At 36.2% G+C, this 19,124-nt stretch overlaps 1 protein-coding gene across 1 annotated transcript in view; it reads left to right on the plus strand.

Annotated features, from left to right (window-relative positions):
• Phex (phosphate regulating endopeptidase homolog, X-linked) overlaps nt 1–19,124 on the plus strand; it is a 210,161-nt gene that overhangs the window by 187,838 nt on the left and 3,199 nt on the right. The window contains exons 18-22 of the mRNA XM_013026527.1: nt 4,866–4,933; nt 8,638–8,768; nt 13,321–13,386; nt 14,389–14,493; nt 18,713–18,789. Coding sequence (XP_012881981.1) covers nt 4,866–4,933; nt 8,638–8,768; nt 13,321–13,386; nt 14,389–14,493; nt 18,713–18,789 — 447 coding nt within the window. The remainder of the gene's footprint in view (nt 1–4,865; nt 4,934–8,637; nt 8,769–13,320; nt 13,387–14,388; nt 14,494–18,712; nt 18,790–19,124) is intronic.

Genomic DNA, 19,124 nt, shown 5'->3' on the forward strand with positions numbered 1-19,124 from the left:
CACACACACACACACACACAAAAGATATTCTCTAAGATTGCTTCAAACTGAATGAGACTTGATTCTGCTTATCATTAAGAGTTGAACTGCATTTCTATTATTGTGGTTATGTGGGTGGATCCTTGGAAATAGTTGGGTTAAATTTGGATGTTCTTGAGTCAATCATTTGTTTATTGGGTCCATGAGTCTGATTTTCTGCCATAAAAATAAAGAACCATAGAAACTTAGAAATTAATGTTATTGTAGGTGAGTCAAAGGTGAAACATGAATGGAAGAAAGTTTTGTATTTTTTCCCTGAAGAATTCTATGTCCTCACTAAAGCCACTCATCCTCTACTGAGATATCCACCCAATGTATAGCTTTTAAGTATCATTTGGGTATTTTGCATTGGAAATATAGAGATTCTTGAAGTGCTAGTGAGCTGGCTTTTCACACATCCATTTATTATGTAGTGACTGATGGACAGCTGCCAGAACCAAAAGAGTGGATACCATTTCTTCTCACTTAATAACTTAGCTCTCACCTGAATGTTAGGTCTAATTATGAAGGCAGGAACAAGCCAAATAGTTTCTAGAGGAAAAAATCAGGATTGTAAATGAACTAAGACAACATTTCCCAAAAGTGTTTGTTCTGAGAAACAGCAGCCATCCTTCCATTTTTTTTTTCTGTTTCGGAGAATCGCAATACTCATTTCCCAAAAGTTCAGTAAGAAAGAAAGCTATTTAAGTGTGTTTAACCCAGAGGTCCCTACTCTTTCGTCTATGCTTTGAGAAAGATTGGTTTGGAGTGCCAAAGAATTGAGAAAAGTTGAGAACACTGTGAAGGTGGACACTTGTATTGGTTTTCAAAGTTTTGAAGGAAAATTCCAGTGGTGAATTGACTATAGTTAGGGGAATCAGCAGATATTCAACTAGAGATGATACCGGTCCAAAAGATTGAAGAAATTTTACTGTAGGAATAGCTGTTTCATTTAGAACCACCCAAAGAAGTCATATGTTACTTCAGAAGGGGTGATCTCCTGTTCACTGGTATCCTAAGCAGATATTGTAAGGTTTTCTGAATGGGTTTTGGTTGTTTGGTTTTGGGATTTTGAGTTAGGGGTCATGTGATATAACTCAGGCTAGCCTTGAATTCTGGATCTTTTGGCTTCAACCTCTCAAGTAGTGGGATTATAGGCATGTATCACCATGCTCTACCCTTTTTGGAAAATTTTATTTTCAGATAGGATCCCACTAAGTTCCCCAGGCTGACGTGGAACTTTTGGTCCTCCTGTGTCAATCTACCCCATAACTGGGATTATAAGTGAGTGTCACCATGCCTAGCTTGAACAAGTTTTTAGAGATAGGTTCACACTTTTAAGGAGTTGAACTAAATGACCCTAAAGTCATTTCTCATTCAGAGATTTTTATGATTTTCTGCTTCAGGCAGAAACTTGATTAAGAGTGTGAGATCATTCTTGAGTCCAGAGAGCAATATACTTGTTTTTATTATTGGCAACAAATTCTGTGAATGTGCTAAGCCCACCAGAGAACATGAACAAAAGAGAAACCGAGGAGATAGTAAAATTATCATCTTCTCCATTTGATTTTTGGAAGGCTAAATCTTCACCATAGGAAATCTAGTTTCTGACCAGCTTCTTGGATTTTAAAAGGTATATGAGTTTAATGTCTTATGACATGTTAATTTAAATAACGCCCATTGATAAAGTGAAAGGTAGAGATTTAACATTACAAAATATCATTATTAGGTAGCAGTCACATAAAACTGCTTTTATATTGTCTCTTGTCAAAAAGATTGTGATTTTATTTTAGCTGAGCAATGAAATTTAGGATGCCTCAGTCAGTTTTTGAATTTTCTTATTTCCCTTTGCAAATAGGAAGATTTTAAGAGCAGTCTCTCTTAAGAAACTCTTATTTCAGAGCAGTTTCTATAAGCTTCCATTGTTTGCCTCTTAAATTCAGCCAGTCAACAGCATTGATTGGGGATTGGAGAAGACTGTGTTGTTCGTTCTCAGGACTGAAAAATCTGGAAAAATGAAATATTACAGCCTGCACAGTGATAGTTACTGCTGTAAAAATTAGTACTATGTAAAATTACAAGTTTTTTTCCCACACTGCTACATAGCTGTGTGATTGAGATGCATAATTTTACTCTTACTTCTTTAATGAAGGTTTTCAATGATGGAAAAACAGTAGGAAGTATTTTTTTCAAATGCAAATTACCTTGCAGGAAAGAAATAACAAAGGAAAGAATTGCTACCAAGGGGAAAAATTAAATCTTATAGCACTTTCTTGGGTATAGTTGAGACAAACAATTAGCATGTTAAGGATCATTATGTCCTGTAATAACATGTTGCTTCAAAAATTTCTGTTCCTTCCAGTTCTGGGGCCTTTCTATTTGCTGGGTGACTTTGATGTGGCATTTCAGGAGCCAAGTGTGGAATATTTTTAGCATAATTACAAATCTTATGAAGGATCTGCACACTAAGGATAATAAATTATAATCTTTATGCACAGGTTAAATGATTTAAATAAGTTACTTACAGACCTGTCACTTGTATGCACCGGTAAAGTAAATTAGCCAGTAGTTAAAGGATAAACTTTCTAATTTATACTAAGTAAGAGAATTTAGTATTAACCAAGTCGATAAGGGCTTGGCCTTCATGTCAGTCACAGTTGAGTTTTGTTTTGCTATGCTCATTCACAGGTGCAATGTATTTTGGTACAGTTCACCTTCTAACATTCTGCATACCTCAATCCTCTCAAATTCTACCATTCTAACCATTTATATATGTGAATTATGTATATAATATTCATGAAGTATATTTTATATTTAATTATATTTTGTTTATATATAATTCATTTTACATAAATGTGATTTATATATCAATCTTTTATGTACCTACTTATATGTTCATCTTTGAAATCTAGCAAAGATAACAAAATACAACTCACTGAAAACTTGAATAATAAAGAGTAGTGGGGTTATGGAAAGTGAAAGTGGACAAATGGAGAGAGAGAAGGAAGAGAAATAGGGTAAAAGTACTCTCTATACATTTGTGAAAAGGAAATAATGAAGATAATTAAGATTGGTTTGGGAAGTAGGAGATGGTTGAGTGTGATCAGGTACATTGCATGCATATGGCCATTTAAAAATGAAACGTCTTTGCACAATTAATTGATGTCAGTAAAGATGTGGGGGAAAGGAACTGCATTTAAGATAATAAAATGGGATAGTAAGGGGAAACAAAGGAGGAGGCAACAATGCTTGATAAGAAATGTACTCCATTATCTTGCCCATGTAATTGTAACCCCTCTGTATGGTATTTTCACAATAAAAAAGATAATAAAATGGTATTTATTTGCACAAAAGGAAAGCAAATTATGCTTGAGACAGGAAATACGCATGCGCGCGCGCGCGCGCGCGCGCGCACACACACACACACACACACACACACACACACACACACACACACACACACACACACACACACACATATATGCAGGCACACATGGAAATTCCATTACTGATTTGTTTACGTAATGTGTGTGAGTTTTGTTTCAGTTATCTAGCACTATGTAACAAAGCACACCAGGAAGCCATTCATTTATGGGCTTATGCTTTTGGAATTTGGGCAGGAGCAAGCTGAGACAGCTTGTCTCTTTGTCTCTTTTTTGAATGGTGTTGCCTGGGACAGCTCCATAGGACAGGAGGCTATAAGATGACTTCACTCACTCATTATGTTGACTCTAATGCACGGGTCCTGGCGGGGCCCTTCTCTCTTTCTTGTGTCTCTTGTCTTCTTTCCTCCAATTGAGTAGTTCAATTTCTTTATATGGTGGTTTCAGCAAGTCTTCTTAAGAGTTAGGCCCAGAAGTCAAACTTGACTCTTTCCTTTGTATTCTATTGATTCCAAGTCCCAAGGTCAATCCACATTCAAAGTCAAGGAAACAGATCACTTCTTAATGGGAAGGGAGAACAAGTGGCCTTCAGGGACAGGTGGAGTTATTGGTGGCCACCATTGTAGATAATCTACTGCAGGCTGTTTAAGAAGTAAGGAAAAATAATGTAATATATTTTCCATATCTGATTAAGGCTTTTCCATCTTTGCTATTCAGTTGTCAGCTTGTCTGCCACAGAAACAGAGGAACGTGACTACTTTTGAAAACAGAGTGATCCCTTTTAATCTTTGTTCCATTCCTTTTTTATGACTACATTTGGAAAACAATTTAACTTCTAAGATTATAGTGAATCTTCAACAAGTTCTCAGATAAAAAAATATAAATAGTATACTTACTGACAGGATCTTTTCAAGCCTTATTTTAGGTGTTCATAAATTTAAAATATCACTAGTGCAGAGATAGAATCACAGAAGTTTTAGGGATAGAAGGGACTTCAGAATTAGCTCTGTTACGTAAAAAGTTTGAAGATTAAGATCTATAAAAAGGTCACAATGACAATGTGAAAATTTATACTTTCTTTGCCCATTTTGATTAGAAGGGTATATGTTTACATAATTTTTATACTATTATGGGTATTCATTTTTTCCAGTCCTGGGGCTTGAACTCAGGGCCTGGGCACTATCCCTGAGCTTCTTTTTTGCTCAAGGCTAGCATTCTACCACTTGAGCTACAATGCCATTTCTGGCTTTTTCTGTTTATGTGGTACTTAGGAATTGAACCCAGGGCTTCATGCATGCTAGGCAATCAATTCACCACTAAGCCACATTCCCAGCCTGGGTATTAGCTTTTTATTACTATGGCTGTTAGAAAATATTATCTTGGCATTTCATTGAAAAATTAAACTTGATTATGCTTTCAGATTTGTGCTTATAATTTTCTCTAAATTATGTATTTATGACATAGATCTCTGAGTTATGGTGCTATAGGAGTAATTGTTGGACATGAATTTACACATGGATTTGATAATAATGGTAAGTAGTACTTCATTTTATAAGCTGATGCTATTCTAATAATGCTGGCTGTATGAGTGTTAATTGTTATTGTATTTGCATTGTGGAATTATCACAGATTAAAGACTACCCAAAGTAATCTGATTGTTGATTGAAAACTTTCCCATATGTCTTGCTGTAATAGCTTGCAATATGTAAGTAACTGTTCCTTTGATTATCAAGATACAATGGAAAAATGTGTAATTTCAATGAAATTACCTTTGTATTTGGATCATGATTACCAGAGTTGCCAAAATATTCACAGGAATTGCATTATATCTTCTCTTCTTTGTTTGTTGTTGTCTTTAACATCTTGAGATGTTATTTGTAGAGGTGGGAGTTTTGCTTCAATGATTGTATGTGATGTGACTGGCTAGTTTTTTCATAAAATATTAAGGAATAAGTAATGCTTAATCTCTGTTCTTCCTTAGACTGGTTTATATTCAGAGTTTGTTTTACAATACTTGTTTAAAACTGTTTTAATAGAATATTGTATTTCTAATCATGCATAATACAGAACATGTGGTATAGCCTGATAACTTTTAAGCAAAAGGAGAGAGCAAAATATAACCTAAGCTAAAGAAATAATCACCTTGTGAGACCTCATTTCTAATTAGCATCCTCTTTTTTTAAACTTTGGAGTATTATTGGGAAGCCACAAAAAAATCTCTGATGCTTATTAACTGGCATCAAATTGCTATTATATTCACATCCACACAATGATTTACAAGCAGTCTGAAGAACCCAGCTGGCCCAAGACAATATTGTCTAGAAGAGGACCTCTTTCCTGCCCCTAGTGTCTCCAGAATCCTTTTCTGGATACCTACAGCAAGACTAGAGATCCTTTATGCTCTTTATCTTTTGGATAGTTCTTTTTATACTCTATTAGCTCTTTCTTAATCACTTAGTTTTTTTTTTGCTCCCCTCATTTCTCCTTCCCTGTTAAAATGTAGCTGCCTTGTAGTCATCTGACTCAACAGAGCTAGGCTTTCTGCTTTAGGATGTTAGATCTGAAAAGAGTCAACTAAGAAACAAAAATAAGTGGAAATCAATTGCTTTGGGGCCTTTTTTTCCCTAGGTAATTTAAGTACATTTCTCCTCCCTCTCCTACCCCCCGAAGCTTCTGGAGGCTTTCTGGAGTCTGTCCTAAAGGACAGAATGTAATTATGGCAATTTCACTTGGCAACCAATACATGTCCAGTAACTACACATCATTTGGTTAGTGGGTGGAGGACAGAGATTCCATATTATCCCAAGAGGTGGTATTAGTAGCATGTAACCTTATTAAAGAGCTTTGGATTGTACCAATTAACATCTTTGCTGAGGGGAGGTTCCTTGTAAACTCATTCTTTTTTAATTTTAGTTTTGTATTAGCATCCATTAGTAATACGAAGGGGTTTCATATCATAAGTATTTACAGCATACTTTGAACAAGTTCATCCCCCTCCATTGTATCACTATCTTCTCTCCTTCATCACCCCATTTTTTGTGCTGGTCCTATGGCTGGGTACTGTCTCTGAGCTTTTGTGCTCAAGGCTAATGCTCTACCATTTGAACTACAGCTTCACTTCTGGCTTTTTGGTGTTTAATTGGTGATAAGTGTCATGGACTTTCCTACCCAGGCTGACTTTGAACCATAACCTTCAGATTTCAGTCTCTTAAGTAGCTAGGAGTGAGCCGCTAGCTCCTTGCTCAACCCCCCCTTTTGCAAAAAAAAGCGGTTAATTTCATGATCTGATTAGTTATCTATCATCTATCTATCTATCTCATATTTATGTATATATAATATATTTATATATCCATATATGTATCTTTATATACATATGCACATATATGTATACCCACATGTATGTAGATACATATACATATATGTAACATACTTCAGTCCTCTTCACCTCTCAGTATTCTTTCCTTTCTCTGACCCAGTGATCACCCATAGTATACCTTCTTTACATTTGTGTTATTATTATTATCATTATCATAATAATAATTTTTAGTATAGACTCCACAAATAAGTGAAAAAATGTGATATTTGATCTTTTTAGTTTGGTTTATCTCACAAAATGTTATAATTTCCAGTTCTATCAGTTTTCCTGCAGATGATATAATTTCAATTCTCTTTCTGGCTGAGATATACTCCATTGTACATATAGACCATGTTTTCTTCCTTTCTTTCTTTTTTTGTCGGTCATAGGGCCTCAACTTTGGGCCTTGGCACTGTCCCTCAGCACCTCAGCTCAAGGCTAGTGCTCTACCACTTGAGCCCAGTGCCACTTCCTGCTTTTTCTGCTTATGTGGTGCTGAGGAATCGAACCCAGGGCCTCATGCATGCAGGGCAAGCACTCTACCACTGAGCCACCTTCCCAGCCCACCATATTTTCTTTATTGACCCATACATCACTTGTTGGGTACCTTGACTGATTACACAGCTTGGCTAATGTGAACAGAGCTGCAATAAACATGGGCATTTAGGTATATCTCTTTCTTGTATATTGATTTGCACTCCTTTGGCTGTATGCCTAAAAGTAATGTGGTTGGGCCATATGGTTGGTATCCTCTTTTTTTTAAAGAGTACTCTTGCTTACAGGGCATTCTTATAAATTCTCTGTATAATTAAATTACAACTATGCCCTGAGGACAGGCATCAGTGACCCATGCCTGTAATTCTAGCTCCTCAGGTGGCTATAATCTGAGGATCATTGTTCAAATCCAGCCCAGGCAGGAAAGTCCATGAGACTCTTATCTCCAATTAACCACCACAAAGCTAGAAGTAGAGCCGTAATTCAAGTGGTAGACCATTAATCATGAGCAAGAAAGCTCAGGGGTTATGAAAGGGCCCCTCTGTACAACACCTTAATAATAACAATAAAGTGCTATTAAAAAGAAAGAAAGCTCAGGGACAGCACTCAAGCCCCAAGTTCAAGCCCCAGGACTGGCACAAAACAAACAAACAAACCCCTATGCCCTAAAAGTAACCTTGAATATAGCAGATAGCATAGATGCACACAAACTGTTATTTTGAAGGAGGTAGAGGAGATGAGTGAATAAGCTTCTACCAAGAAATCATGTCAAACTAATGATTTATTCCCATTATGTCTTGGAGATTTCCATTTCTGTTCCAAGCACTCTTTTTAGAGCAACCTTCCTTGTCCAAGCAGGACAGATGGGTCTTTCAGCTACAGTGATCACTGTGGGATGATTCATAACAGAAGGTTTATGTGTCTCTTGGTTCTTGGCAGCTCAAAGAAAACAGGTTCCTAGAGGCCTGTTGTCCTATGGTGTGGATGATTCACTGGGTTCTTCCGTTATTCCTATGGATCGTTTAGAAGTTCACGGGTTTCTGAATGAAAGCATTCAATTTCATGACCTAGAAAACATTTAGGGTTGGATGTAGTTAAAGCATGGAATTCAAGATTGGGGAAGGCTGGTACCTGTGGAGAGGGGGTGAATCTCATTTCTAAAATTCACTTTGTTCCTTAGGAGGAAAGAATATCTTCAATCTTCTTCCACTTTCCCCCTTCTTATAATTAACCTGTGACCCTGGAGAGAATGCAGGAGCCACTCTCAGGAGGTGTTCTTTGTTGGGACTATATTTTGAAAGCTTATGGAGGTGAGAGAAGGGAAGGATGAAAAAGTTTAGTTTCCATAAATAACACCAATGTCTTTTAACCTTTCCTTTCTGCTAGGCAGAAAATATGATAAAAATGGAAACCTAGATCCTTGGTGGTCTCTGGACTCAGAAGAAAAGTTTAAGGAAAAAACCAAATGTATGATTAACCAGTATAGCAACTATTATTGGAAGAAGGCTGGCTTAAATGTGAGTACAGCTGTGGTTAAGGGGGGAATCTTGGGGGTCAGTTTTCCTTATTTGGACATTTGATTGCTTTAGACTTGGTTCTCAAAAGTATGCTTCAGAGATCAACATTTGCCTTTTCTGGGAGCTTGTTTGAAATGCACATTCTTGAGTTCACCCCAAAGTCAGCCTAGGCAGAAAAGTCCTTGAGATTCCATCCCCAATTAAGCAGAAAAGAAAAGCTTAGCTTGAAGCCTTGCTCAAGTGGTAGAGGTCAGCCCTGAGCAAACAAACTGTGTTAGTATTGAGGCCTGAGTTCAAGCTGTGGTACTGGAAAAATTTAATCTATTATTCATGTTATCTGTATCCTTCAATACATTACTCATTCTTTGGACTTTGTCTATTGTATCTGTTTTCGTTTTTGTTTCCATTTCCTTGATGTATATAGTATCTTTTGATACACAGATTAAAATTATTTTTTGTAAATTCAAGGTACCTATCTCTCTGAGAATAGTCTTCGTATTTACATTCTTGGTTCTGAACACCTATATTATATATTGTGTCACTTATTTTTTCTGGTAAGGTTTTATTATTTTGCTATTTTCCATTTCAGTCTTTTTTAAAAATTTATTTTTATTGTTATTTTAGAGGTGATATACAGATGGGTTACAGTTACATGAATCAAAAAATGAGTACAATTCTTTTTGAACCATGTCTCCCTTTCCCTCTTTCAATCTTTATGCATGTAAAATTTATTTTTTCCTATGGAGTTTTATATGAGAGTTCAACTCCTTTTTCTTCCATAAATATTTTTGTCTATGAATAGAATGACAAAAATTTGAGTCTTTGGCTGGGACTTTGTAGCTCAATAGTAGAGGACTTATACACATGAGGCCCTGAGTTCCATCTGTAGCATCTCAAGAAAAACTGGAACCTCATGGAAGCGGAGAGTACAATAGTGGTCAACAGAAGCTGCAGAGTAGCTGGGAAGAGGGTGGGGGGTGGAGGTTATCAGTTGGTGCAATATTATTGTTGGGTTGAAGGAATAAATTCTTATCCATAGCCATTCCATCTTAAATGCACCAGATCTTGCTGCTCTCAGAAGGAATAACTTCTTGTGTTTTATTGTGCTATAGGCTGAATAAAGTTGTCCATAATGCTAGAAAAGAGGCTTTTGAATATTGTCACTATGAAGAAATCCTAAGAGTTTAAGGTGAAGATGTGCTGATTCCAGTGATTTAGTCATGACACAATATATACATACGAATCTAAGTATCACTTTGTATGCCACGAATAGATAAAATACTATGTGTTAGTCAAAGAAAAGTTAGAATCTCATATACACTGAGATGAATGTTTAGATTTAGCAATTTAGGTGAGTTATGTAATATTCCCAAGTCTCAGTGTCTTCAACTGAACTCAGTTTATTGTGAGAATTAAATGAGTAAAGTAATGAACAAGAAGTTCTCAGTCAATGTTAGTTAATATTTCTGACCTTTTGTGGCATATTTCATAGGTATCATACCCTAGGAGAAAAGAAACCAGTTTTGGGGCCAAAAAACTATATAATAACAGTTTTCTTAGAGGAAGAAAATAAATATTTCCCAGTGGCATTATCTGTAGTAATGAAAGTGATACTTTTTACTTAATGAAATGAATGTAATCTTCATACTCATCTGGCAAGGAATCCATATTACTAGGTATGAATATATTTTACATAGGAGAAAATGGAGGTTCAAAGAGACTGATGCCCATGGTGGTAGTCTAGATTTCTTTAGATCTATTTGACTCTAGGATCTATGTTCTTTTCTCCATACCATGCTCTGAGTCTCTTATTTAAGTTCTTGTTATACCTAGGTGATATATAGGTGGATTATTCTTCAGCATCCATTTTACCTAAAGTGTCAGATATTGAAACTTAATTCTGACAAATGTGTCCCTTTGTCACAAGGACGATAGAAAGGGCATGCCTGTCTCAGCATAAATCCACTCAACCATCCCGAAACTGCTTTAGTCTCATTCCCACTGGAGAGTGAGTGGCTTCCTTTGGGGAGTAAAGCACCATGAGTCATGAGAGGCTAAACCTCAGACCATTTTACTCTGCTGAAATTGCTCAGAGTACAAAAAGCCAGAGGGATAAGGCTACTCTAAAAGCCTCTAATTTCAATATAAAATTAAGAGTGAGAAATGAGAGATTCATGTGTAAGTGGATATAAACATCAATGTCATAGCCAAGAAGACTTGAGAAGGTATGTCTTAGAGAACAAAGGCTCTGAAGACAGTGGACTGCTTAGATTTAAATCCCTGATAAATGTGATCAGTTTATTTAATGAGTGCCTTACATCAGGTTCACTAGAAGCCAAGTTCCAGAAGGGGTTCCTTTGGTCAATGATTTATTGAGAAGCAGTTTTCTGAAAAACCGGTAAGAAACAGAGAAAAACATGGTGGTTTCAGGGAAAATGTATTCCTATCCTGATCCCACAGAAGGTTCTGGAGCATGAATTGTACCACAGAAGTTGTTTAGTTCATGTTCCACATGTTTCATATGCCACTGGAAGATGGAGTATGAGCTCCTAGCAATCTCTAGATTTATCTTCCCAAGCTATTGGTAGCGACAGGAATGGGCATACAGTCCTAGTAGAAAAGGAGATGTCCTATGGGGTTTCAACAACATCTGCTACACACTCTGTGCTTCAGATCCTCATTTGTGAAACAAGGGTGGTAATAATAGTTCTTATCTTGATAGGATTACAGAAAAGAAAGAACAACGTAAATCGAGTGGTAATTCTTAGAGACTAAATTGAACAGAGTTCCTGCGTGACTGTAGTGAATAATGTTTTATTCGTGTTGTTTGATACCACGGCAAATTGGCTATCTTAAAACTAAAGAGTTGGTAGAATCCTGGCTTCAACATTTATAGTATGGTGTGCTAGTTTTCTGGGGCTGTTGTAACAAGTTACTAAAAGCTTCGTGGCTTAAAACAACATAAACTTACTATTACACAATTCTGTATGCCAGAAGTGTGACACATGTGTCGCTGCCCTAACATGTAGTATCAACTAGTCTGTGTTCCTTTCTAGAGACACTCGGAGTGAATCTGTTCCTTGCGTTTTCTAATTTTTAGAGGCTGCCTGCATTCCTTGGCTAATAGCTCCATCAAATCTAGTAATGCCCAGTGGGTGCCACATTGTATTCTTTTGACACTCTCTTGCCTCATTTTTCTTCCTATAAAGACACTTATAATTATATTGGGACTATGTAGATAACCCAGGATAATGTCCCCATCTTAAGATCCTTGACATATCAGTTTGTAAAAGTCTCCTTTGTTGCCAGGTGCTGGTGACTCACACCTGTAAACCTAACTACTCAGGAGGGCTGGGATATGAGGATCCCAGTTCAAAGCCAGCCCTGACAGAAAAGTCCCTGTGAGACTCCTCCTCCAATTAACCACTCAAAAAAACGTGGTAGTGGAGCTGTGGTTCAAATTGGTAGATCACTAGCCTTGAGCAAAAAAGAGCTCAGGGGACAGCGACCAGGCCCTGAGTTCAAGACCCATGACTGGTAAAAAACATCCCCTTTGGCATTGTAGAGTAACATATTCCCAGGTCTAGGGACTTGAAAGTAGATGACTTTTGGAGGCCATTATACTGTCTATTATAGACAAGATAATGAATGTTTTATGCTCTGCGAGTTGTGTGGTCTCTGTCACAGTTGTAAACTCCTCCCCTATTGTAGCAAGAGAACAAACACAGTCTATAGATGAATGGGTTTAGGTATTGTTTCAATAAAGCTTGATTTATACATAGTGGAGTTAGAATTTCATATAATTTCCTTGTGGCACAAGATATTGTCCTTTCAACTCTCTGCCCACAGCAATTGAAAAAATTAAAATCTAGGCATAGTTTGAATCATATACAAAAAAACGAGTTGACAGCTCAGCTTCAGCTTGTGGGCTGTATAAATTTAGAATGTTTTCATCCTAGCTCATTTAACATTTTAAGCAACAGTTGAGAAGAGTTTCTTCATCATGCTTGGCTAGGTATTACACATACTGCAAGTGTTGACCTTGTGGTCTATCCCACTTCTACTGGATTTTTGTTCCCCAAGAGACTTCTCCTCCTTTTAATTTTTCATGGAAATTGTTGAAGGTAAAATGATAATGGTTGATCTTGAACTCCTGTTCCTGTGTGGAGGGCAAATTTTGGGAAACACAGGCACAATGAGAAGGATACTCAAATTATGTGAGTTAATCAGAGAAAATAATCCATAAATTGCTGTTACTATATTTTTCCCACTAAACCAAAATTTCTGAGAATATTTGATCAGAGCTGGCTTAAATTGGTGAGAATAAAGAGATGAATCAAAAGGAAATCAGTAATTATTATATTCAGGAGCATCTTGCTAGAGTTAGTTTGCCATCTCGCAAGATGTTATGACTACCTCTGATGTACTGAGTATAATCTTCTCTTTAAAATATGACACATTCCTTGCTGCAATATTTATACCTCTTTCCAAATGATAGTTGACCCTGAAACTCTCTTCTATTTTTTTCTTCTATTTTTTTTCTTTTTGTTAGGTAAAGGGGAAGAGGACCCTGGGAGAAAATATTGCTGATAATGGTGGTCTGAGAGAAGCTTTTAGGGTATGTATGGCTCCATTTACAGGATTAAAAAAATTAAGCTATAAAATTCTTTGTACTTCAGTTTGCATCATAGACATGTTCTTAAGGAGCTGGGTATTCTGGAATCTGTGCGCATCGAATTGTATTTTTCATGTGACTTTATTATACTCTATTAGATACATAGAATTGCATTTTTCTTTTTTTCTTTTCAGGTTATGCATTCTACCTAAAAAATAAAATAAAATTTGTTATCAAGAATCATATATTTAAAGGACAAATTCATATTAAAGTATGGTACAGAACTTGCCTTGGGGCTAGGTTAATATGAGTTTTACTTGACTACAACTCTTTCAATATCATTCTTTACAATATTCTCTTAAAATACTACACTTCTAAGTTATGGCCAGAGGCTAGTAGTTGTTATATATTGGGCCAGCTAGGAGTACATAATGATGTTTTCATCAGCTGTTGGTCTATGGCTAAATAAGAAGCAAAAGGATATATGAAAAGATTTTCATAAAGTTTAAATGCATTCACTTTACAGATCAGGCTGTTGCTTCAAGGTTTTATCTTTCCTGTATTCTATTTAAATTATACTTAATTTTATAAAATGATGCACTAATAACAGATCATGGCATTTCCTGTTAGTTGGCAAACTTGATAATATGTTGACCACCAAACTTATTGCCATAAGGGCCTTACCACAATGCTAAATTTCTTTGTCTAATGTTGAAATAAGATGAACAGGGTTTTTTTTGTTGTTGTTTAGAAGAGCTCTTTGACATCTGAACACTTTGGCCCAGAAGCTTCGGTATCTACGTAGTATCTTGCAGGTGCACCTGCTTTTCTGTTCAGTGAAAGGACATTGATTTGCATTTCCAGGTGTTTGTTTTCTTGAGGGAAAATTTGGCACAATGTATTTTGCACACAGCGGGATTATGTGTTTGATATCTCTGTTGCTGGATGAGAAAAGAGGAAAAAATGATCATGGAAGATGCTCATCTAGTCTGCTTCTCTCGTTAGGCTTACAGGAAGTGGATACATGACAAAAGGCAGGGTGTTGAGGAACCTCTACTTCCAGGCATCACATTTACCAACAACCAACTCTTCTTCCTGAGTTATGCTCATGTGAGTAAACTAACAGAGTGTCCAAGATGAAATGTGGTACTCAGTAAACTAAACAAAGAGTGTCCAAGATGAAATGTGATACTTTAGCTTGTGTCTTTAATGAAAAGATTGGAATAAAAGTTTAATGGTATGACTTTGATTTTAGCTAAAATTTGATCTTGCCAATTATTTTCAGGATAAATACTAGCATCTTAATGCTCTGTGGGACATAAATAATTAACTGATTGAATCAAGTTTTATTGGTATTTTAAATCAAGTGGGTTACTGTCCCTATGGCAACTCACTTGATAGTTCTTCAATATCTCTTGACTTCTTAATGTATTCAATAGTATCTCTAACCATTTTCAGTAACTTGTTCTTTGGCTTTCCTATGTTTTGCTTCTCCTCCTCACTTTCTGACTTTATTCTGTCACTATGGTGGGCCCTCAGAGTTGTTTTCCCAACTGTTAGATCAATATGTAAAGAGTATTAGGGCAGGAAAAAAAACAATAATAAAGGCAAAGGAGCATCAGTCCATTCTTTTGTGAGTTTAATAGGTTCTTAGAATAGAAATTGAAAGGAAGATGCACACTAAGGCCCTATTCTGAGTATGAGTCTCTGATTTATGTCACAAATGCATAGGCAACATTTTCAAAGAAGTTGGCAATGCATTGATGCAATGCATTGATTACAGGTTCTGATTTATGGCCTTATGGTGGCAAAATATCTATATCTATCTATCTATCTATATATCTATCTCTCTATATATATACTTGAACAAAACTAGACAAAAAGTGTTCAGTAAAACCTTTTGATTCCAAGTCTTTTCATTCATTCCCCAAGCTTTCTCCAGTTGTCTCTGTTTGTACTGGAGGACTTGGAGATGAGATCCTTGATTTTTTTTAAAAATACTTTTATTGTTATTATTAAGCTATTGCATGGAGAGGTTACCATTTCCTAAGTCAGGTAATGAGTACAATTCTTTTTTGGATAATGTCATTCCTTTCTTTACTACTTATCCCACTTTTCCTCTCCCATCTCTGCCCATAAGTTACATAGGTCATTTCCCACATAGATTGAATAGCAGGATTGCATTCCTTGATCCCTCCTCCCTCCCTGCAAGATATTTTCTTTCTTTCTTTCTTTTTTTTTTTTTTTTTGGGTTGGTCCATTGGGTCTGAACTCGGGGCCTGGGCGCTGTCCCTCAGCTCTTCAGCGCAAGGCTAGCACTCTACCACTTGAGCCATAGCACCACTTCCGGCTATTTTTTCTGCTTATGTGGTGCTGAGGAATCGAACCCAAGGCCTCATGCATGCAAGGCAAGCACTCTACCACTGAGCCACCTTTTCAGCCCCAAGATCTTTTATTTCTTAAACTGACATGTCAATAACAAACTTATGATCATTTATTATCCTGGTGGCAACAAAACTGTAGTCCTCAACAAAATGACTTTGTGTGTATGCGTCTGTGTGTGCTCATGCATATGTGTGAGTATGTAAGTTTACTAACACCCGTATATATTAAAACCTGAAGGATTTGGAGGTCTTTGGATCTCCCTGGTTAGAAAGCCTGGAATTTTAGATCTGATGTATTTTATATAACTTATGTCCCCAAAGCTAGATGTTTCATTCTTTGAAATTCTTTTCAGGTGTAACCTCTTTTTCTCCTCTACTGTAGGCAGTTCAGGCTATTTATAATAGTACTATAGACTAGGAGGCTTATAAACAACAACAACCCAGTTGGGTCTGGGTTACAGATTGCTGACTTCTTGCTATTTCCTCACATGGTGGAGAGAGCTAGTTATCCTTTTTTTTCTCCTAATGAATGCACTAATCCCTTTTGTGAAGGCATCACTCTCATAACCTAGCACTTCCTGAAGGTACCACCTCCTTCCACCACACACTAGGGTTCAGGTTTTAATATATACATTTGGGAGATGTGAAAATTCAAGCCCAAAGCATCCTTGTTACCCTATGTCACTATTGGAAGCCAAACCATAACATCTACTCTGGATTATCTAACAGCCTTATGACATATTTTCTTCACTTTAGCATCTTCTATCACTGTTTTATATTGCACTGAAGTAGCCTTTTATTAAACTTAGTTTCTGGTATATTACAAGGTTCCCAAATGCCTACCACATTGAGGCCAAGTGTCTCCATCTGTCTTTCAACTTCTTCATTACATGATGAAAAGGGTGATATCGATCGAGATACATTCTACTTACAAACTGACATGGTCAGCTGAAACCCCTTTGTAAAACTACTTAAGGATAATAAAAATAAAACAAAGTTCTTGCTGCAAATCTATCTAATCTCTTTGAATTTCACTGGGTGGGAAAAGAAATTCTTCACCAGTCAGCTTTGCTCACTTTCACTCTACCAACTTATTCTCATGACTGTCTTCATGGCCCTGCTTCTGATTCTTAATGTGGTCCCTTTCCTGTTCTCTCCCCCACAAATTATTTGATCTAAGTTTATCCTTCAGAACCCATGTTGAGTTTTACTTCCTCCATATAGTAAACAAACACTTCCCTAAGAACTCCAGTCCTCATTATTTTGTTTTATATCCCCATGTCATGGAATATTTGCTTTCAATATGCTCAAGACTCCGTTTTATCTCCACAGCTAATCTGGTTCCTTACACTTTTTTATTTTAATATATTTTTTATTATAAAGATACTATACAGAGAGGTTACTGTTACATGAGAAGGGTAATGAGTACATTTCCTATCAAGCATTGTTACCCCCTCCTTTGTTTTTCCCCTACTTTTTTATGTATTCCCATAATACTTAGCAAAGATGCTGGATACATAGAAGGCATTTGCTATTTTTAGATCAAGTGCATCAAAAGGATAAGACTAACACAATTTATCTAAGGAGTCTTCCTTTTGGGTTGGTACTAGGTTAGGTATTAAAATACACACTCAAAAATGAAATTTTCTAGATTTGGGGTCAAGTCTGATCTATTGCCTATTTCCCAAAATACATTACAAATATTGTTTTATTGGAAAACAACTATTGTCTTTTATTTATTTATCAGTGGGTGGCTTTGTGTTGCAGTGGCAGAACTGAGTATTTGAAATATGAACTTGATGATTTTCAAAGCCTAAAATATTTACCTCTGTCTCTTTACAGGAGAAAGTTGCTAAACTGTGATGTAGAGGACAAAGAGCCAGGGTCCATACATTCTTACTATTTACATCCTAGTCCATAATATCTCTTTGCTGATAAAACAATCTAGTTGATATTGATGTCATAAGTATAATTTAAAAATACCTTCAAACATGATACCAAGCCTTATCTGATTTAACTAGAGAGATTTAGAGAAAGACTTAGAGAAAAATGTGGAATGCTACTTCTTTATCATGAATGAGAAAAATTAATGCTCATTGACATATTGAAAAGACTTTCTTCAATCTTTTACACATGAGAGAGTAAGTCTGCTTATAGGTAGCAAAGTTGTTTACTTCCTAGGAAAATACTATAAAACCAATAAAAAACCAGTTTTCAGAAAGTTCTTAAATTATACATAAAATTAAAAATACTATAAAACTATGTAAGTATATGAGAAAAATAACAAGAAGAAATGAGGTAAAATCAAGTTCATATTAGCTTCTGAGGAGATTCAAAAATCACATTATAAAAATTATATTCAACAATTATAGTCAGAAGCTCTGTCACTGATAGTTTATCAGAAGCACAGGCATCATAATACTTATCATGTTTTCTATATCACTGTTACTTTCTGTGATCTGACATTTTCTCTTTTTAGTTCTTTCCATTTCTGTTTCTACTTATTTAGTGGACATTAATCATTGAGAAATTATCTTCTACAATATCTCTAATTTCTTCTTCCTCTTAAATACCTCTGTCAGATAAATGATTGAAAAATACGGCTTTTATTTTCTTGTTGAAGAACAGAGTTTAAATATAATTCAAATGCTTTGGTATTTTGCTTAGGATTTTAAAGATCTGACACTATCCTCTCTTTCCACTTGTCTGGAAACCTTCCTAATTTGCTCAATTGATGGAATTTTTCACATTGCTGGAACCTTATGCTCTAGGGATTAGGATAATAATTGTTACTACTAATGGAGGTTTTATTTGATCTTCTAAAACATCTTGTCATCCTTTGATCTTAAAAATTATTCTTCAGTTGCAGTTGGAATAATTAAGAAAGTAAAAACTAAACTATCTTGGGATGGAAGCGTATTTATTGAGATGCCTTTTTCTTCTAGGTGAGGTGCAATTCCTACAGGCCAGAAGCTGCCCGAGAACAAGTTCAAATTGGTGCTCACAGTCCTCCTCAATTTAGGTAAGTAGGCAAATGGTGACACTAGTTTTGAACTGTGCTTTGCCCCAATCTTCTCATCCCTAGCTATTCTAGTATATGTGAGGTCAACAAAAGCCACCATGTCCATCTTATAGATGACAAAATCAAGCCAAACAGATAGTAAGCTTTTCTTTCATTAATAATAAGCTAATCTAGGGGCTGGGAAGATGGCTCAGTGGTAGAGTGCTTGCCTTGCATGCATGAGGCCCTGGGTTCAATTCCTCAGCACCACATAAGCAAAAAGAAAAAAGCCGGAAGTGGCACTGTGGCTCAAATGGTAGAACACTAGCCTTGAGCTGAAGAGCTGAGGGACAGCG

This window comes from Dipodomys ordii, unplaced genomic scaffold (genome assembly GCF_000151885.1).
Source record: "Dipodomys ordii isolate 6190 unplaced genomic scaffold, Dord_2.0 Scaffold94, whole genome shotgun sequence".
Classification (NCBI taxonomy): domain Eukaryota; kingdom Metazoa; phylum Chordata; class Mammalia; order Rodentia; family Heteromyidae; genus Dipodomys; species Dipodomys ordii.